The following is a 19697-nucleotide window of genomic DNA, read 5'->3' on the forward strand; positions in this document are numbered from 1 at the left end:
CAGTTAAGCAACACTGTGGAAAATGTCATGCTCTCAAATTCCTATCTTGCAAACAATGCCCTAGACAATGCCATCACCTTTCTCTGGCCTGTGCTGTCCCACCAGCAGGACTACAGTGTGCAGTGTCCAGAGTGGCAGATCAGTATGTACACTTGGGAGGACTTTGATCTGGGAATCTTCAACATTAACTCTGGAGTCCAGGAATTTTCATAGTTTCCTTGCTCACATCTGACTTGATACCACCTGTTGATTATTATCTACCACATCAAATGAATCAGTACAACTTCATCTTGAACACCAATTGAAAGAAGTACTGAGCAACAAGAGCATAGAACGTACTCTGGTGCCATCTTTACCTAGCAAGAATTACTGAAATGCATGAGAGCTTGGCATGCCCTTCGTCAAACTATTGCAGTGTAGTTGCAACACTGGCATCTATCTGACAAGGTAGAATATTGTCCAGCGATGTCCTGCATAAGAAATCATACCTGGCCAATTTCTGTTCCGTCTGTCTACTTTCAATCATCAGTGAAGTGATAGAAGGTGCTATTAACAGTGCAATTAAGCAGCATTTGCTTAGCAATAATCTGTCAGTTGATGCCTAGTCTAGGTTCCACCAGGGCCACTCAGCTCCTGACTTCACGTATGAACCAAGGTTGTAATAGACAAGAGAGCCAAGTTCCAGAGATGAGGTGTGAGTCGACTACCGTTGGGGTAATTGCCAAACTTGAGAGAGCCCGAGATGCCTTCGCAAAACTGGAATCAATGGTCATTATTCAATGACATTTTCATCACTGAATCCCCCATCCTCAATATACTGAGGATTATCATTGACCATAAACTGAATTGAACTAGCCGTATGAACTAGCCCATTCCTGAAGAAGGGCTTATGCCTGAAATGTCGATTCTCCTGCTCCTTGGATGCTGCCTGACCTGCTGCGCTTTTCCAGTAGCACATTTTTCAGCTCTTAGCCATATGAATGCTGTGGTCTCAAATGTAAACATTTTAATATAATTCTTATGGTACAGACATGATCGTCCAAAAGACCTATTCTGTAATGCATGATTGTAGCGCAGATCAGGCTAGCAATGCTGCAGTGAGTAACTCAAATCTTACACACACGCGCCACATACGTAGCACAGATCAAAAGTATGATGGAGCACTCTCCACTTGCCTGAATGTGTAGTTCCAACAACACTTGAAACTTGATATTATCCACTCGGATGCTGTCTGAACTGCTGTGCCCTTCCAGCACCACTAATCCAGAATCTGGTGTCCAGCATCTGCAGTCATTGTTTTTACCCATTATCCACAACAAAGCAACTGATTTGAATGGCACCCTATCCAATATCTTTAACATTCATTTCTTTCACCACTGACACAGTAGCGCCAATATGGAGCATCTGCATGTTACATTATAGCAACATACCAGAATTTCTTTTGACAGAAACTTTCAAACCTGAAAACCGTAACACCCTTCATTCCACACGTCATTCTGACTTGGAATTGTTTGCTGTCCTTTTGCTGTCTCTGGGTCAATATCCTGGAGTTCAAAGACTGCAGCTGTTCAATGAAGCAGTTTGCCACCATCACCTCCATGGGAATTGAAGGCAATAAATGCTTGCCTAGCCAGGGCTGTCCATATTCCCTGAATGATTTAAAACCACTCTATCTTTCCACTTTGTCCAAGCTTTTGAAGATCTGGTACGATATCTCCCCATAAAGCTGGTGTCATATTTTATTGTACAGTACTGCACAACACTATGAAAAAGTCATGCTGTCAGATTCCTATCTTGCAGACAATGCCAGGATGTTTCATTGTATTGAAGGTGTTATTACTGCTTTCAGATACCTTGATGCTTGTCAAAGGGTAAGCTTGCTTGATTCTGTTTGTTGTTTTCATGTTCTTGCTTCACTCTTCTTTCTATCTTTAGCTTTCTGTTCTTTCTTTCTCACTTCTCATACAGCACGGAAACAGACCATCAGGCCAACTCGTCTATGCTGACCAGGTACTCTACATGAATCTAGACCTATTTGACAGCGTTTGGCCCATATCCCTCCCTATTCTTATACCCATCCACTTGCTGCTTAAATGTTGTAATTGTAACAGCCTCAAAACCACGTATGGTAGTCATTACATATACACCATCTTCTCTGAAATAGTTGTCATTTTAGGTCCCTTTTAAATCTTTCCCCTCTCACCTTAGCCTATGCCCTCTATTTCCGGAATCCTCTACCCTGGGGATAAAACCTTGACTACTAACCCTATTGATGCCCCTCATGGCCTTATAAGCTATGCGTTTACCACTCAGTCTTTGATGCTTCAGGGAAAATAGCCCCAGCATATTCAGCTGCTTCCTATAGCTCAAACCTTTCACCCTTTTATAAAAGGCAATATCCTTGTAAATCTTTTCTAAACCCTTTCAAGTTTCACAGCATCCTTCCTCTAACAGAGGCCAGAATTGAATGCAGTACTCCAAAATTGGCCTAATGAATATCCTGTACAGCTGCAAGATAACATCCCAATCCTATATTCAGTGCATTAACTAATAAAGGCAAGAATACCAAATGCTGCCTTCACTATCCCGTCTGGGAGAAAGTGAGGACTGCAGATGCTGGAGATCAGAGCTGAAAATGTGTTGCTGGAAAAATGCAGCAGGTTCACTATCCCATCTACCTATGACTGTGCTTTCAAGGAACTATGAAAGTGTACTTTAGGTCTCTTCTGTTCGGCAACACTCCCAAGACGTTGCCATTAAGTGTATAAGTGTTGCTGTGATTTGTCTTACCAAAATTAAGCACCTCACATTTATCTAAATTAAATTTGCCACTTGCCCATCTGATCAAAGTCCTGTTGTCCTCTGAGCAATCTTCACTGTCCATTACATCTCCAATTTTGGTGTCATCTGCAAACTTACTCACCATACCTCCTATATTCACATCCAAATCATTTATATAAGTGATAAAAAGCAATTGATCCTTGTGGCACACTGCTGGTCACAGGCCCCTAGTCTGACAAGCAGCCCTTTTGGCCATTTCTCAAGTAACTTTTATAATAAATTTCCTCAGGAGCTTCTCAAGAACATTATAAAACACAAAAAGACAACCATGTTAGATGATTAGGAGATGCTGGTGTTGGATTGGGCTGTACAAAGTTAAAAATCACACAACACCAAGTAATAGTCCAACAGGTTTATTTGGAAGCACTAGCTTTTGGAGTGCTGCTCTTTCAGGTGTTTTGGGCGGCGCGGTGGTACAGTGGTTAGCACTGCTGCCTCACAGCACCAGAGACCTGGGTTCAATTCCCGACTCAGGCGACTGACTGTGTGGAGTTTGCACATTCTCCCCGTGTCTGCGTGGGTTTCCTCCGGGTGCTCCGGTTTCCTCCCACAGTCCAAAGATGTGCAGGTCAGGTGAATTGGCCATGCTAAATTGCCTGTAGTGTTAGGTAGGGGGGTAAATGTAGGGGAATGGGTGGGTTGCGCTTCGGCGGGTCGGTGTGGACTTGGGCCGAAGGGCCTGTTTCCACACTGTAAGTAATCTAATCTAAAAGATTGTAAGACTCAGAATTTGTAGCAAAAGTTTACAGTGTGATGTAACTGAAATTATATATTGAAAAAGACCTGGATTGTTTAAGTCTCTCATCTTTTAGAATAATCATGTTGATTTCAGTTCTCATTTGTAAATTGCAAAACCTTTTTTTTTTAAACAATAGTTACATTCTCAAGTGAATTTTAACAATTGGTGTCATGTTGGCCCAGATAATGTATTGAAGCCCCTTACCTATCCTCTAACTGTGCATTTGCCATGGTTAATCCACCTAGCCTGCATGTACCTGGGTACTATGGACAATTTAGCATTGCCAATCCATGTACCTGCATATTTTTGGGGTGTGGGAGGAAACCAGAACACCTGATGGAAACCCACGCAGACACAGGGCAAACATACAAACTCTGCATTGAGTGGTGCGTAAATGTGGATTCAAAGCTTTGTTTCTGGTGCTGTGAGGTAATAGTGCTAACCACTGTGCTGCCCTTACAGTCTGAAAAATACATACATAAACGTAATGCTCAGGAATTTTGTACATGACAACGCATGTGGGATGTTTAAGGCTGTAACATAGTTCATGAGCATTAATAGTGTTTCTGGTGCGATTATGCAATATGTAAGTTAGCTGTACCAACCCTAGTCAAATCTACTAATTTGACATAGACTGGATACTGTAGCAAATTATCATCTCTGTAGATTAATGCTACAGCAGGTCATGCTCTTAGTAGAAAAGAAAGCTGTTGCTCTTGAGGTAGCAGCAACCATTTAATCTGTAGAATGTGGTTACAGCACAAAAGGAGGTCATTCTGCTTTTCTAACTAATCTCCTTTTGACCTTTTTCTTGAAGGAAATTTGCCACAGCCTCTAATCTCTGAAGCAATTGAAACTCCTCACTCATGGAACCATTCTTGTGCATGTTTTCTGCATGCCCTGACATTTTCATGTCCTTCATAAAGGATACCACAAACATTTGGATAAATACTCCATTTGAGGCTAAAGCATAGTTTATACAAATTTATCAGAGGTTCCTTGCTTTTGTATCCCATACCCTTACTTTATAGAAACTGGAACTCGTGCTAGTTGACTGTTCTCAATCTGCCCAGCCAACCTTTTGTTAATTTCTGCACAGATACTGAAGGTGTCTGTACTCTGCATCCTTTTCAGAATTGTACTGTTAATTTTAAGTTGCCTTCTTTGTTCTTCCAATCAAAATGAATCACTTCACACTACTTTACTTTGCTTTAGGTTTCAGCTGTCAACTTGTAAGCCCTTGACCCACCAGCCTGCCTACATCCTGTTGAAGCCTACCATTATTCTCCTCACATTTCATAGTGTTTCCATGTTTTTTAAAAAATTAATTCACTGGATGAGGGCATCCCTGGCCAAACCAGTATTTATTGTTCATCCCTGATTGCCTGAGGGCAATAAAGAGTCAACCACATTGCTGTGGGTCTGGAGTTACACGTAGGCCAGATCAGGTAAGTATAGCAGTTTCCTTCCCAAAATGACATTAGTGAACCAGATGGGTTTTGAGAATTTATAGTAGTCATTAGACTCTTAATCCAGATTTTTGAAAAATTGAATTCCAATTCTGCCATTGCATTGGCAGGATTCAAACCTGGATCATAGAGTCCCAGAGTGTGGAAACTGGCCATTTGGCCCAAATTGGTCCATGCCAACCACATTAACAGCCCAATGAAAATACCACTGGCCTACACCTTTACATACTGCAAGATTATCGCCTCCCTTTCAATTTGTCATTCACCACTCGAAAGTGTGCTCTGTGCATGCCAGTCTAGACCATTAATAATATTGAGCAAAATAGAGGTTCTAGCACTGACCCTGGTGAGCCCCTCACCGCTACTCTTTCCTGTCACTCAGCTGCTATCCCTTTATTCCAACTTTGTTGAAAAGTCTGATATTTGGAATGTCTATTGGAACTTCTTTGCATTACAGCAGCCAGGTTACCTACATCAAGCCTCTCATTTCACCACAAAACACAGTTAGTTAAACACGATTTGCCTTAAACACACCTGTTTCTGTAAGTGAAATTAATTTTGTCCTAAATTATCACTTCTGAAAGCTGCCCCATCAGTTGGTTTAACATTCACTTTCCACCTTGAATTTATCTTCTGACTAATGAATAATTCGTCTACCAATAAGCCAGTTCAAAAATATTTTTAAAATATTTGTTTCCTTTCACTAAATAACGTTTTGCTGATTCCAGTTGTTTTGTAATCTCTTGTTTATCAAAGTTGGTTTTTGTTTTGCAGTCCTATTCAGTAATATTGTTTAAGTGAATGCCATTATTTCAGCTCAGCAACAATGCCCTAGATATTATAATTGCACACATTAACAAGCAGACATATTGTCGAATTATTGAGTATAGTTAATTCATTTCCAATGGTCTGGTTTTGATAAGCTCGTGTTTGAAATAAGAGGGATGAACAGTGAGGAGGAGGGATAGTTCATTTTAATTCAGCAGAGGTGCACTTTATTGCGTCTTTTTGAAGGTGACTGATTAGTGTTGCATTTATGACAGTAATTTAGAATAATAATAAACATATCCTATGTTCTTGTACCCCCTGTAGTGCTATTGTATTTACTTGTCACTGTTAAACGTTTTCTAGAGCCACTTCCACTTTACCAGTGTTTATTTTCAACTGGGAATTTGAGAATTCACATTTCAAGTCAAAATTTAATCGGATGTGGTAAACCAACCCAAATCAGAACTGATCGACATGCAGCAACATTTAACTCCTCTGCATCTCCAGGATTGAATGTACAGTGAAATATCAAAAAAGTTGCATGCTTTCTTGTGCTTTATGTAAAAGTGCTGAAATAATGTTATTGCTGGTATTGAAATGCCTTTTATCTGAAACAATAAGTCTTGTGTTACTTAAGATCTGTTCATGGAAGACTTGAAAAACAACTGCCATACAACTGCCATACTTTGGGGGGAGAACAATATCTGCAGTTTATTCCCGTGCACGGAATTTCAATTTAGAGTCAGCTTGGTTGCATTTAGAGATTGCACAGCACAATTTTGAAATTGGGATCTCCAGCAAATGATGGTAACTCGTGCAAAGCTTATATGGACTATGTCACCACCTGTGACATTGCAAGTAAAAGCAGTCTTGTTTATTATTTCACATCAAACTTCTAGTTTTTTTGTATCTTAAGTTTGGCTTGGGTGCATCTCAATTCTTTCTATCTTCTGACTTCAATTGTTTTAATATCAGTCAATGCTTTTAGTTAGTTACCCAGATATTTCCTCAAAAGTAGAATGGTGTCATATACGACCTTGCTTTTAGCTTTAAACTACTAAGCAAATTCATTCAAAAACAATGCACTTGTGTTGAAAGGTAGCTTTTGTGTGTGTGAATACATTTCCAACCTAATGGAACACTGCTAAACAATTCTCCTCTATCTCTGCTTAACGTTTCAAGGTCACTGAAAATCCTTCCGGTTAGTTAAGGCTTGTTTGTAGAGAATTGCCATAACTTTCATCTAATCATCTTCATCTGCTCCATCAATGATCTTCACTTCATTATAAAGTTACAAATAGCAATTATGCTGTCATCCGCAAGCAATGTTCACCCCCATTTCTGACTTTTCAGACACAAAATCAGTCCATGTCTGAATGACCATGACCTGGAAATTATTAAGGCTCATGTTGACCAGTGGCAAATAATGTCACAAGTGGGGCAATGAACAGTAACCATTTCCAACAGGAGAGAATGTAACCACCACCTCTTGAGTATTCCGTAGTATTCACACTCTGAATTCCCCACTGTCAACATTCTGGAGTTATTATTGACCAAAACCTCAACTGGACTAGCCTTATAAGTACTGAGGCTGTGACAGCAGGCCAGATGCTAGGAATCCTGCAGTAAATAACTCACTCCTAACTCCCTAAAGTCTGTTTACCATCTATAAGGCACAAGTCTGAGTGTGAATGAATACCTATCATTTGCTTGGATGTGCGCAGCTTCAGCAATACTTGAGAAACTTGACACCACCTAGGTCAAGCCACTTGATTAGCACTAAATCTTTAAACATAGTTCCCTCTTCCATTGACACTCAGCAGCAGTGTTTATCTATATGCGATGAACTGTAACAGGTCAGTGTTTCCTTAGCACTTCCAAATCCTTGGCCACAACATTTAGACAGCCAAGTGCTTTTATATTTTGCAGCTGAAACATTGCCACTTGCTACGTTTTCATGATTGAACTCTTCTGCAGTATAGGAAATCCAAGTTGATTTTAAAGCCATGAGTTAGCATTGGCAGTTACTTTTATGCAAGAAGTTAAACAGAAAAAAACAGTGATGCAAAGCTGCATGTTCCAGAACAATTACCTAATGTTTGAACAATGACATCTTCCTTGATGCATGCTTTCATTCCCTGCCCTTCCTGTCTCTGCATTCCCCTACCCAACAATTATCATTAAATTCCTGTTACTATCATGCCTTGCTGAGGTACTGCACTGGAAGTCAAGCCCTACTATTCCTAGTTGTTGCGTAAGTTTAAAATCTTCCTTAAATGTACACAGACTTCATCAATTTATCTGCCTTTTAGATCTAAATTCACAGCACGACCAGTTTACTGTACTGAACAAACATTACCTGTAGCTAAAGTCTATTTATTGGTAACAATAAGCAATTATGAACAGTCAGCATATAACTTGACTAGTTAAAACTCCTAACCCCTTTAATCTTGCCTTAATTCAATGCATACAGCACAAAAAAAGTGTTATAGGCAGAGAGAAGATTGGACAAACAATTGTGCTTACGGGATCAACTGAGATTCTTGTGCTGATCAGAAATCTACTGTCTGTCTTGCCTGGATGCTTCCACTGGTTTGTACGAGACATGGTATAGCAGATTCACATTTATGAAAGATCTGACCTATTAATTAAAAGTCACAACTAACAACAACTGCTGAAGAAAAATAGTGGTTTTCTTTTGGCTTATTGGCTATTATTGCAGAAAACAGATCTCCTGATTTGCTCAGAAATTGCTGGTTTCCCACCCAACTAAGAAGCAATCGCAGTTGTTAGTAGGCAGAAGGCCTCTGTCATGATATTTAGTCAATAGATCAATCAGCTACTTATTGTTGACTGTACATCCAGTTGTGCACACCTTTTGACTTCCGTTCTCTGAAATATTACTGCTTGAAGCAGCTGTTGTATAAATGGTTGTGTAAGTGGTGCTTAACGGTGTCTGGTTACTTGCTTTCAAAAACATTCGGTAATCCTTCAGCAATCCTTGGTTCTTAAAGCAGTTCTTTTCTCATTTCAGTCTATAATCAAAATGATTTTTAAAAAAAAACTCCTTTATTGGTTCATTCTTGTTCAACTTCTTTCCATATACTTGAGTTGCATTCTTCCCATTTAACGCCCCCCCCCACCAACCCCGCCTCAGATTTGCATAATGTTGTGGTTTTGTCTTTGGGTCAGGTATTTCATAACTGTATAGTGTATGTATAAATTGCCAGCTATATTTGTTGCAGTGTTTATTCTGTCAGTCATGACAGACCCTAGCCCTATTGCACAGTTAAATTTCTAACAGTGTTACTATGTCACCACTAGAGGGTGCATAGTGACTTCCTAAAAAAAACATTTGAAATATTTGTTCGCAATTTAATCAATAAAAGCTCCATTAATATTTTAAATTATTTGAAATTAGAAGCCTCTTTCCTAGGAGATAGAACATCACAATAGTTATTTATTTTGTGTAGTACAATTGAATTGAATTGAATTTAATTTATTGTCATGTGTACCTGAGGCACAGTGAGAAGTTTTGTCTTCCGAGTAATATAGGCAGATCATAGAGTTAAGTAGCATAGATAAGTAAGTAGGTAAACAGCGACAAAAACAAAAACACAGGTACAGGTGAATGTTAAGAGTTTGTGAGCCCATTCCATATTCTAACAGTAGGGTAGAAACTGTTTCGAAATCAGCTGATGCATGTGTTCAGGCTTCTGTACCTACTCCCCGATGGTAAAGGTTGTAGAAAAACATTGCCAGGGTGGCATCTTTGAGAATGCTGGCAGCTTTCGTTGACAGCGGGCCTGATAGATGGATTCTGTAGGTGGGAGGTTGTGTTAATGAGGATGAAATATTGTCCCCAGTCTTCACTGATTGTGGTCTGTGGGTCAGGAAACTGAGGATCCAGTTGCAGAGAGTGGAGCTTAATCAGAGATCACTAAGTTTAGTAATCAGTCTCGAGGGGATGATAGTGTTGCAGGCTGAACTGTCGTCAATGAGTAGGATTCTTGATTAGCTGTTCTTGGTGTCAAGATGTTCTAGGGAGGGGTGAAGGGCAAGTGATTATGGCATCTGACATGGATCTTTTGGTCCAATAGGCAAATTGGAGTGGGTCAAGTGTAGTAAGGAGGCTGGCGTTGATTAATGCCATGGACTAGCCTTTCAAAGCACTTCATGACCACAGAAGTTATGGCCACTAGGTGTTAGTCATTGAGACATGCTTCCTTAGGCGCAGGGATAATGTTGGCCCTCTTGAAACAGGAGGGACAGTGGCCTGCTGCAGGGAGAGGTTGAAGATGTCCAAGAAGACCTCTGCCAGTTGATCTGCGCATGCTCTGAGTGCACGGCCTGGTACTCCATCTGGTCCCATCGCTTTCCTTGAAGTCATATGAAAAAACTGATCTGACCTCTGTAGTGACTGTTGGGATAGGTTCGTCAGGACTTGTCAGAATAGGTGTTACCTCTCTGCTGAAATTCTGCTCAAAGCGAGCATAGAAGGTATTGAGACAATCTGGGAGGGATGTGCCATTGTCTGCTATCTTGCACTCTCTTTTTGGAACCTATGATGTCATTTAGTCCTTGCCAAAGTCACTGGGTGTCTGTCTGGGTCTCTAGTTTGGATCAGTATTGGTCCTTGGCTGCAATGGCTCTGTGAAGGTCATACTTGGATTCCTTATAATTGAGTGGGTCTGCTGATCTGAAGGCTTCACGTCTGGTTTTTAGCAGGTTCTGTATGTCATGATTCATCCAGGGTTTCCTGTTGGCAAACACCCGGATTGATTGCCTCATGCACACTCCACACTCTTGCTGATAAGTTCAAGTATAGTCAATAAAGTCAAGCAAGTCAATGCAAGCTTAGCAGTGGCAACAATCTTAAGATTAGCATACCTATTTCTGCATAACTGTGTGCACAGTATGAACATATTGCTCTTATTCCTAGCCCTAATGATAAAATAATGGGCACATATTATGTGTTATTATTTGGTGCACTGCACTGTGCATTTTTCTCCTCTAAGCTTTTCTTTTGCTATTTAGATATGCACAAATCCATGCTGACTATCCCTAAAATCCATTCTTTTCCAACTAAGAGTAAATCCTGTCCTAAGAATCTTCTCTAATAATTACTCTATTACTGATGTAAAGCTCACCGGCCTATAATTTCCTGGATTATCCTTGTTGCTGTAGAAAATCAACATACCCTCCTGAATCTTTGCATTGGTTAACAGCAAGACGGACATGGATAATGCTAAGTACTCATTTAATGAAGTCTCCCACTTCCTTTTGTCCTTGAGTGGACCTGTTCTTTCCCTGGCTACCATTTTTAGCCTTTAATATATGTATAAAATGCCTTGGGATTCTCCTTAATCCGATTTGCCAATGACATTTCATGGCCACTTTTAGCCCTTCCTATCTCTTTACATTACTCCCTACTTCCTTTGTATTCCTCAAGGGCATGTCTGATTTCAGTTTCCTAAACTTTACATTTGCTTCCTTTTTTTCTTTTTGACCAAGTTTCTAAATCTCTTGTCATCCCGAGTTCTTGCCATCCTTATCAGTTATCCTCACAAGAGCATGAATGGTCATTATCTCTGACCATCTAGCCTTCAAAAGGCTCTTAAAACTTATAGAATTATGATTGCTATTCCCCACTGAAACTGACTTCCTGGCTCACTTCTCAATACAAAGTTTAGTATGGCCCCTCCCCTGTGTTATATAAATTTTCACAAGCTATCTTTAATACAGCTACTTATTAAGAAATCGCTCACAATCCAATACTGAAACAATTATTTAAACTTTATTGCATGTAGACCCTTCAAAGTAAATATGACCTTCAAGTAAGCAAGTATTGCCTCTCGACCTAACTTAACTGTTACCTCATTAATGGTGGAATTTAGCAACGATTCCAACCAACAATGTCTGTCTCTCGGTGTCCATGGTTCAATCCTTGTGCAGAATAATTCTCTGGAGTTCTGATAAAGAATCCCAAAGTTGAACTCTTGTAGGATTTTGTTTTGTTTAGTTTGTGGTTTGACATTATTTATGACGCATGAAGTAACCAAGTCAGTAGCTTGCTTACTGGGTGTAAAAACTAGCTGCACTCCACCTAGTTCTCTGTTCGTTGTTACAGTCAGTGTTAGCTGTTCGTTTGAAACACAGTCTCCCATTAACCCCTTCACCTCAGAACATTCCTTCTGCTGGCAATCGTATTGCCAATTTGTCTCATAGCTAGTTACCTCCTCTCCTGGGAAATAGTATATGTTACTTTGACGCCTTGTTCTTAGGAATGGTTAATTGGCATGTTGCTTTTTAATTCCTTTTGTGTAACTGTTTGTAAACATTTACTCAGTGTTTGCTGGTTCTTTCAATCTATGAACAGTTACTAAAGTTCTAGAGTATAGAGGTTGCAGTACCAGGGAGGCAACACGCATCAGGATATTGCATAGGCTGGAAAATTTCTGATGAGAAATTGGACAGACTGGTGTTGCTTTTCTTAAAGCACAGGAGGTTGAGAGATGACATGATTGAGATGTATAAAATTGAGGGGAATTGATAGGGTAGATAGAAATAAATTGTCTGTCTCGATGGAGAGATCAGTGACCAAAGAGGAGCATAGATCTTAAACTAAGGGATAGAAAAAACTTTTACCCAGCAGATGGTGAGAATCTGGGACTCACTGCCTTTAAAGGCAGAAACCCTCAACATTTGAGTATTTAAATCGATAGTGAAGAAGATTATCTAAGATCACAAAGAGATCTTGAGTGACAGATGGAGTTTAATTTGGATAGATGTAAGGTATTGAATTTTTGTAAAACAACAAGCACAGGACTTGTACATCTAAAAGTAGGGCCTTGGGTAGTGTTGTAGAACAGAGACCTAAGGGTTCAGGTATATAATTCTTTGAAGTTTGCATGGTGGTTAAGATACCTTCATTGCTGAGAAGTTTTGAGTATAGGAGTTGAGTAATTGGGAGGCAGGAAGTTACAATTGGTGTTTGTAAAATGGGGAAAGCATTGTGTGGTCCCTTTTAAACAAAAAGGTGCTTTTTGGTGCTTAGACGTTTAAATGCCAAGTACACAGCCCAAATTGAAATATTTGTATGGAAAGGCCATATGGTTCGCAGGCCAAGCAGCAGTTTGTACCAAGACAACAGGCTTTTAAATTTAGCCAGTCAATTTGAACCAGGTACTTCCCAAAAACCTATTAAATTTAAATCTGGTTTTGACAAAAGACCAGTCTAACTGTAAGAAATATTGATATGTCATGATTGAGATGTATAAAAGGGTCATTTGGACAGAGACTCCGAGAGCTAGTTGCCGCTCACCAGTGCTAATGGCCCTCAACACTGTTTTGAGAGAGTATCGCTGGCTTTCAGCCTTATCTATGACTTAGAGAAAACAAAATCTAAATACCAAAGGTACCAATGATAGAAGGCACTCCTCACAGAAGAATTGACACAGAAGGCACGTAATCTGGCTGTTATTTTGAGAGTCTAAAGTCTTTTTTTCTAATGAGTGGGACTTCTATTTATTGGAACGCTATACCATTAGAATCTTGCTTTATTTAGGAAAAGTTGGGTAAAAGGTTTGTTCGGTTTGTTAATAGTTCAGTTAATTTGTTCACTGTCAGAGTTAGATAGATAAATTGTCTTGTTGGTTTTAAAGTGAATGTCAGGAATTTATTTCATTTAATCACTAGAAGTTGCTGAAGGGCTGGTTACACCACTTTTCAAAAGATTATAGGGCGAGGCGCTTTTCTTTGAATGTTTCGGTTTTAGTTTTCCGAGGAAGGTCAACCTCTGTTTTATAACTGTGGAATTTATTGTCCATCACCGTTGTCTGTATCCACTTTCTGTTCATCCCTAGTTGCTGTTGAGAAGGTGGTGTAGTTGCTGCCTTGAACCACTTATGATTATACCTGATGTTATTACTAGACAAATCAGATCCCAAAATGAAATCTGACCTGATTCCATGGAATTTGATGGGTCCCAGACTTAAATGTTGTGAACTCTTAGAGAATCTTTCTATTGACTGTACACCTCTGACTTGTCACTTCTGCCAACTTTACTCTGACAGTGATACAGGACACACCTAAAAATGGTAATACTATTGTCTGGGACATTGTCTGTCTTTAGGTATGATTCTTTGAGCATGATTATGACTGGCTGCTGTTTTGACTAGTCTGAGCAATTCTGAAACTGGTTCCTGGATGTCAGAGTCCTCATCATTGTGTTTACTTATTACCTAGGTCAATTCCAGATAGTCAGGCAAGGTTTATTTCTTTGGGACTTTTCAGCAGTTTGTTACAACTAAATGGCTTGCTAGGCCAGCTCTGTGATCAGTTAAGAGTTGAGCACATTATTGAGTTCACATAGGCCAGACCAGGTCAGGGAATGGTTTTCTTTAAAACACGTTAGTGAACTGGCTAGGTTTTTATGACAGTCAGCAATGATTTTATACTTGTGCTTGAACTCGATAAGAGGGGACAATGGCTTAATGGTACTAACCTTGTTGTTAACCCTGGGGCCTAGGCTCGAATCCTGCCATGGCAGATAGTGGAACTGAAATCAATTAAAAAATTTTGATTTAAGATTAAAATGACCATGGTAATGGTTTGTCAGTAAAGTCCCATCTGATTCATTTAATGTCCTTCAGGGAAGGAAGCTACCATCATTATCTAATCTGGATTACATGTGACTTCTGATCCACATCAATCTGGTTGACTGTGGGGCAGTTGGGGTGGGCAATTAATGCTAGCTTAGCCAGTGACACCCTCATCCTGTGAATGAATTAAAAACAAATTTTAGAGAGTTTTGGAATTGATTCCATAAGAAAATTCCGAGAATCACCTCTAACATATTACAAGTATTTATTTTCCCTAGCATTTGCTTGCCTGAATGTGAGGTCTTAAAAGCACAATCCTTCTCTGAGGAAGGAGCTTTACAGATGAGATCAAAAAATGTCTATATTATGGAATGTGGTTAAAGTTATTAAATTATGAAACTGAGGTCTCCAATCTTGGGATTGAATCACTATGCTGGTTTAAGCATATAAATTACTGTGAGTACAACTGAAAATAAAAAGTTGGTTTATTAGAATTGGATTGTTTTGGGAATTAGATCTTGAAGTTCAGCAATATTTGAACGGTTTCTTGAATTACTTGAATAACGGAAGAGAAAAGACTTTGCATTTTGTAGCATTGCTGAATTTATCAAAATATAATGTGAATATCTGCTAAGTACTTGAGTATAGGAAGGACCATTTACTTGCAATGGTTTCAAGCTTTGTTAATAATTGTCACCAACTTTTTTTTTGTTAACTTCATAACCAAATGACACAGGACAGCCTTTGTGGCTGAGGATACAATGTAGGTGAAACTAAATTGTAGGCTCCTTTTAAAGAGATCATTCTTTGGTTTAGGAGACCAAAATTGTACACCAGATATGCTCACACCAAAGCTATAGAAAACAGGCATAATTGAGATGGACACTAATACAGCATTACTTAGTGCTTTAGTTACAGAAGATTGCAGACATGTTGTTGAATGGTTGCCTGTTGGAAGCTAATGAATTAATCAAAAACTTTGTGGAAAAGCTCACATCAGTCGATACTGTGGTGCTGAAGATCAAATCACTGTTTATAAAAGGCAGGCACCAACCATACCACCATTTTGTGGACTAAGAATGTGTTGTTTGAATTGTAAGATTGTTGGCAATGTACAGTTGCAGAGCAGATTTTTATATTGAGCTGTTTCCGATTAAAAATTAGAGTCTGAATGCACTTTCATTGACAAAACTATTTCTTCACAGACTATGGGTGTAAAACTTAGAATATGCAAACTTTTGGCTATATCTGTGAAGAAAGGTTAATAGGTTGGCCTGTTTTCCACTGAAGTTCAGAAGTGTAAGTGATTGTTTTTATTAAGACATAAGATTCTGCAAGGATGTAATGATCCATTTACATGTTGGTTGCTGGAGTGTTTCCTGTTATGGGAAACACCAGAAATGGGGGCACATTAAATAGAAGGCCCATTATTTTTAAACTGATCCCCCCGCCCCCAAAGGTTATGCATCTTTGGAACACTTCCACTGTGGTGGAGCCATTGCTTTAAAAATATTCAAAGTTAGCTTGATTCCCTTGTTAGTCAAGTATCTGTCAGGGAAAGGTGGGAAAGTTGAGGTCGCAATCAGATTATTCATGATCTTATTGAATGGTGGAGTAGGCTCGCGAGCCTGGAAGGACTGTTATTGCTCATTTGTTTGTAAAGTGTGTTCTGCTACCACGTGCATTTCTTCAATGTGAATTGACTTTAACACGATTGGGGAATTTAGACCATTTGTAGAATGCAAATTTTCCTTACTTTTATTGGCTATAATGCCATTCTGGCTCCACTAGTTTACATAGTGTTGCTATTTCGTGATTTTCTTATAATAAAAGATCACACGAGAGCAGAACTATCACATTATGTCAGAGCAAACTATATGTATGTTTCCATGCATACCATTTTTTTTTTTTTTGCAAAAATCTGAAACCGATGCCAGAGAAAAGATGTACCAGAACTGGAAACTCTCAGTGTTAGGTAAATGCTGCAGTGTGTAATTTGTGTGAGATCATTGATTTAAATAATAATTATTGCATGGGAGAAGGCTGGTTTTTGGTCATGATAGAAAATCAGAAAATGTGCTTTTTCTTTGTTTCATCCTGTTCATCTTATTTTGAGAAATTTAGGCAAATACAATTTGTTTCCCTACAGTATGGAAACAGGCCCTACACTATGGGCAATTTAACATGGCCAATTCACCTGACCTGCACATCTTTGGGTTGTGGCAGGAAACCGGAGCACCCAGGGGAAACCCACGCAGACCTGAGGACAATATACCGCACAATTCACGTGCTTCAGGCCACCATTGACTTTTGTAAAAACTGCAGATGCCAAAATTCTGAAATAGTTTCTTTCTAAAAAAAAAACTCAAATCTGGCAGCATTTGTGGAGTGAGAAACAGTTAATTTCTTTGAGTCTAGTATCATCCTTTGGACCAATATATTGACCCTGTTTCTGTCTGTCCATAGACGCTGCCAACTCACTCAGTTTTCCAGCATTTAATTTTTATTTCAACCTTGATTTTTGTTGCTTCCTGCTTTATAGAAGCTCTTTTGTTGTAACTTGTGAGGTAGCCCTGAACGATATCATGTAAACAGGTTTACTTAGTTAATACAATCTTTGTGTCTTTTTGGTTGGAAGGAAATATTTAATGCTCTGAATGACTAATCATTGACACTCTCAACTACTTCATTATGTTTGGCAATAGCTTCTGTTCTGCATACTTTTTAAATCTATCTCATTATTGCAGTGACTTGAAGTAAGAACAGGAAAATACCATATAGCACTTTCAACCTACTGCACCATTCAGTATAATCATGGTTAATCGGTTCACCTCCACTTTCCTGTCTGCTCCCTTTATCCCGAGATTCCTTGCTGCATGTTTCAGCCTTAATTATATTCAATGATAAGGTATCCCAGACAAATATCTGATTAAAAAGAGGAAATTCCTGTTGTTTAAACGTGTGGTTTTTGGTCCAAAGAGCAAGCTTTTAAGTTGTTTTCAGTTGTTTTATGCATTAAGTTACAGCAGTACTGATGTAAATACTTTCATTGGTCTTGAAGATCCTATTTCATCTTGAGTCTGGCTAAGATATAAAGGTAAATTCTTCTCTTCACTATTAGCGTGTTAATTCGAGTGGATTGCTTGTCCTTAAAATTTGCCCCATTTCATTCTGGTTATTTCAGTGGAATAAAAGTCTGGGTTCAACAGTGGGATCATGGTTCACTCGACTAGGTTAACATGCAGGTGGCAAAGACTATCTTTTTGTTAATTGTCACTAAATATGAACTTTTTTTAAAAACCTTTTGCTTTGCATTTTCAGTGGATGAGTACATTTCAATCGCCAAAGAGAAGCATGGCTACAACATGGAACAGGTAATAAATCTTTTAAGATCTAAAATTTAATCCTTGGTCGTCTTCTGACTAATCTGACCGCTTAGTTTCCCAGCCCTCATGCTAACTGTTGTTGAAATGGCTGTCTTTCCCCTGATACTAACCTCTCCATTTTAAAGTTGCTGTCTGCGTATCTTCTCTGCTTCAGTAAGCCTATTTTCAATCCCTTTGTCCTTCTAAGCTAGAGCTCCATCTTCAACTTCCCTTGTTGAATGTTATCGCGTGTTTTCCACACTCTATTTGAACTTCTCCACAGGTTTTATCCCTGCTGCAGCACTGGATTAAAATTGTAGAATTATTGTAAGTGACTGCGATGCATAACCCTTAATCTCTGTGTATTGTTTACTATCTGTCCTGTTGATTGTAGAAAACTAACATTTCTTCTCCACCTCCCCTCCCCTCTCTGTTTCATTGTGAACTCCCTACCTTATTTCCACTGTAACCTGCAAATTATAGTCAGAACAACTGCAAGGAATCTTGCTGTCCCTTGACTATTGCCTCCCAAGTATTCTGTCCTTGGTCCCTTCCTTTTTATTTGCTGCATGGTCCCCATGGTGATTCCAATTGCAGATGTGGTTTCAGCTTGTGTCTGTGTGCTGACAGAACCACCTTACTTGTACACTTCTTATTGGACTTCCTGTCCAACACCTTAATTATCTAATTGAACACTGCGAAGACCAAAGTTGTTCCCTTTTGCTCACGTCAACACTGTATATTCTTGTCAGCAAATCTATACTAGCCATCACCATTTCAGGTGTAAAATTATTATGTAATGTTTGAATCCCTTTGTGGTTCTGTATTCTTTCTTTCATCTCCTCCAACCTTGCAACTAACCTTTCCCCAAATTTTCTGTACCTATGTCTGTGGAATTGTGCTTCCAATGATCTAAACTCTATTCCCTGGAATGCTCTGGGCAAACCTCTCAAAGTTTCACTCCTCGCCCCAATCTTTTTACTAAGCACCTATTTACACTTGCTGGTTTCACCCCTTTGCTTATTTTTAGTTTAAATTTTGTCCACGTGGAGCACCCTGAAAAAGTGATGCTGTATGATTTAGTCAATTATTTCACATGAGACAAGTCATGAGCATTATGAACACCTTTCACTTATCTTGCATTAGTGACTTAACCAGCTCTCAGCTGAGCACCATCCAAGATAAAGTAGTCCACTTGTTTGGCTGTCTATCCATGAAACTTAAATATTCACTTCCTGCAACATGAATGCACGGTGTTAGTGTTTACTTCGTCCAAAATAAACCAACAACCTCTGCCACTTCGACAAGGGCGCAGATATATGCAAATGCCACCACCTTAAGTTTCCCGCCAAATGGCATGCCATTTTTACATGGAGCAATATTACGGTTTCATTGTCAAACTCATGAAATTCCCTTTCTAGCAACCCTGTAATATACCTGTACCAAATTGACTGCAATGGTTTATGAAGGTGGCATATCACTGCCTTTTGCAGGCAATTAGCGATGTACAATAAATGCTGGCCATGTTTGTGATACCCATACACGCTGAAAGAATTTTAAAAAAGCATTCTCATCCTCTGACCCACTCTTAAAAGCACAATATTTATACTGCTGGTTCAGTTTAGGTCCTGGTCAAATATTTAACAGCTATTACAATTCCTTTGCACTGTTTCTGATTCATTCTTGAACAGCTACCTAACTTAAGATGGATAATAAATGTCCTTACCATTTATTTTGTTCTCTTGGTATTTTTAAATCTATGCACACCCACTGAGATATCAAGAAATAGTTATCTCACTTTCACTTATTAAAGTCATATTGGCTTTGAATACCTTTTTTCACTTTTCTTAGTTCAAGGAATAAATAGTGTCTGTCATAATTGAAACTTCTTTTCTGTGGAATCAACTTGTGA

General features: G+C 39.1%; 1 protein-coding gene across 2 annotated transcripts in view; it reads left to right on the forward strand.

The window, feature by feature from the left end:
• rcor1 (REST corepressor 1) overlaps window positions 1-19697 on the forward strand; it is a 126538-nt gene that overhangs the window by 68456 nt on the left and 38385 nt on the right. For both annotated transcript variants that reach the window (XM_043697452.2, XM_043697454.2), the window contains exon 4: window positions 17742-17794. In XM_043697452.2, coding sequence (XP_043553387.2) covers window positions 17742-17794 — 53 coding nt within the window. The remainder of the gene's footprint in view (window positions 1-17741; window positions 17795-19697) is intronic.

The sequence above is a fragment of the Chiloscyllium plagiosum genome, unplaced genomic scaffold (genome assembly GCF_037043375.1).
Source record: "Chiloscyllium plagiosum isolate Xiang-an unplaced genomic scaffold, Cpla_swu_hap1 HiC_scaffold_8, whole genome shotgun sequence".
Taxonomy (NCBI): domain Eukaryota; kingdom Metazoa; phylum Chordata; class Chondrichthyes; order Orectolobiformes; family Hemiscylliidae; genus Chiloscyllium; species Chiloscyllium plagiosum.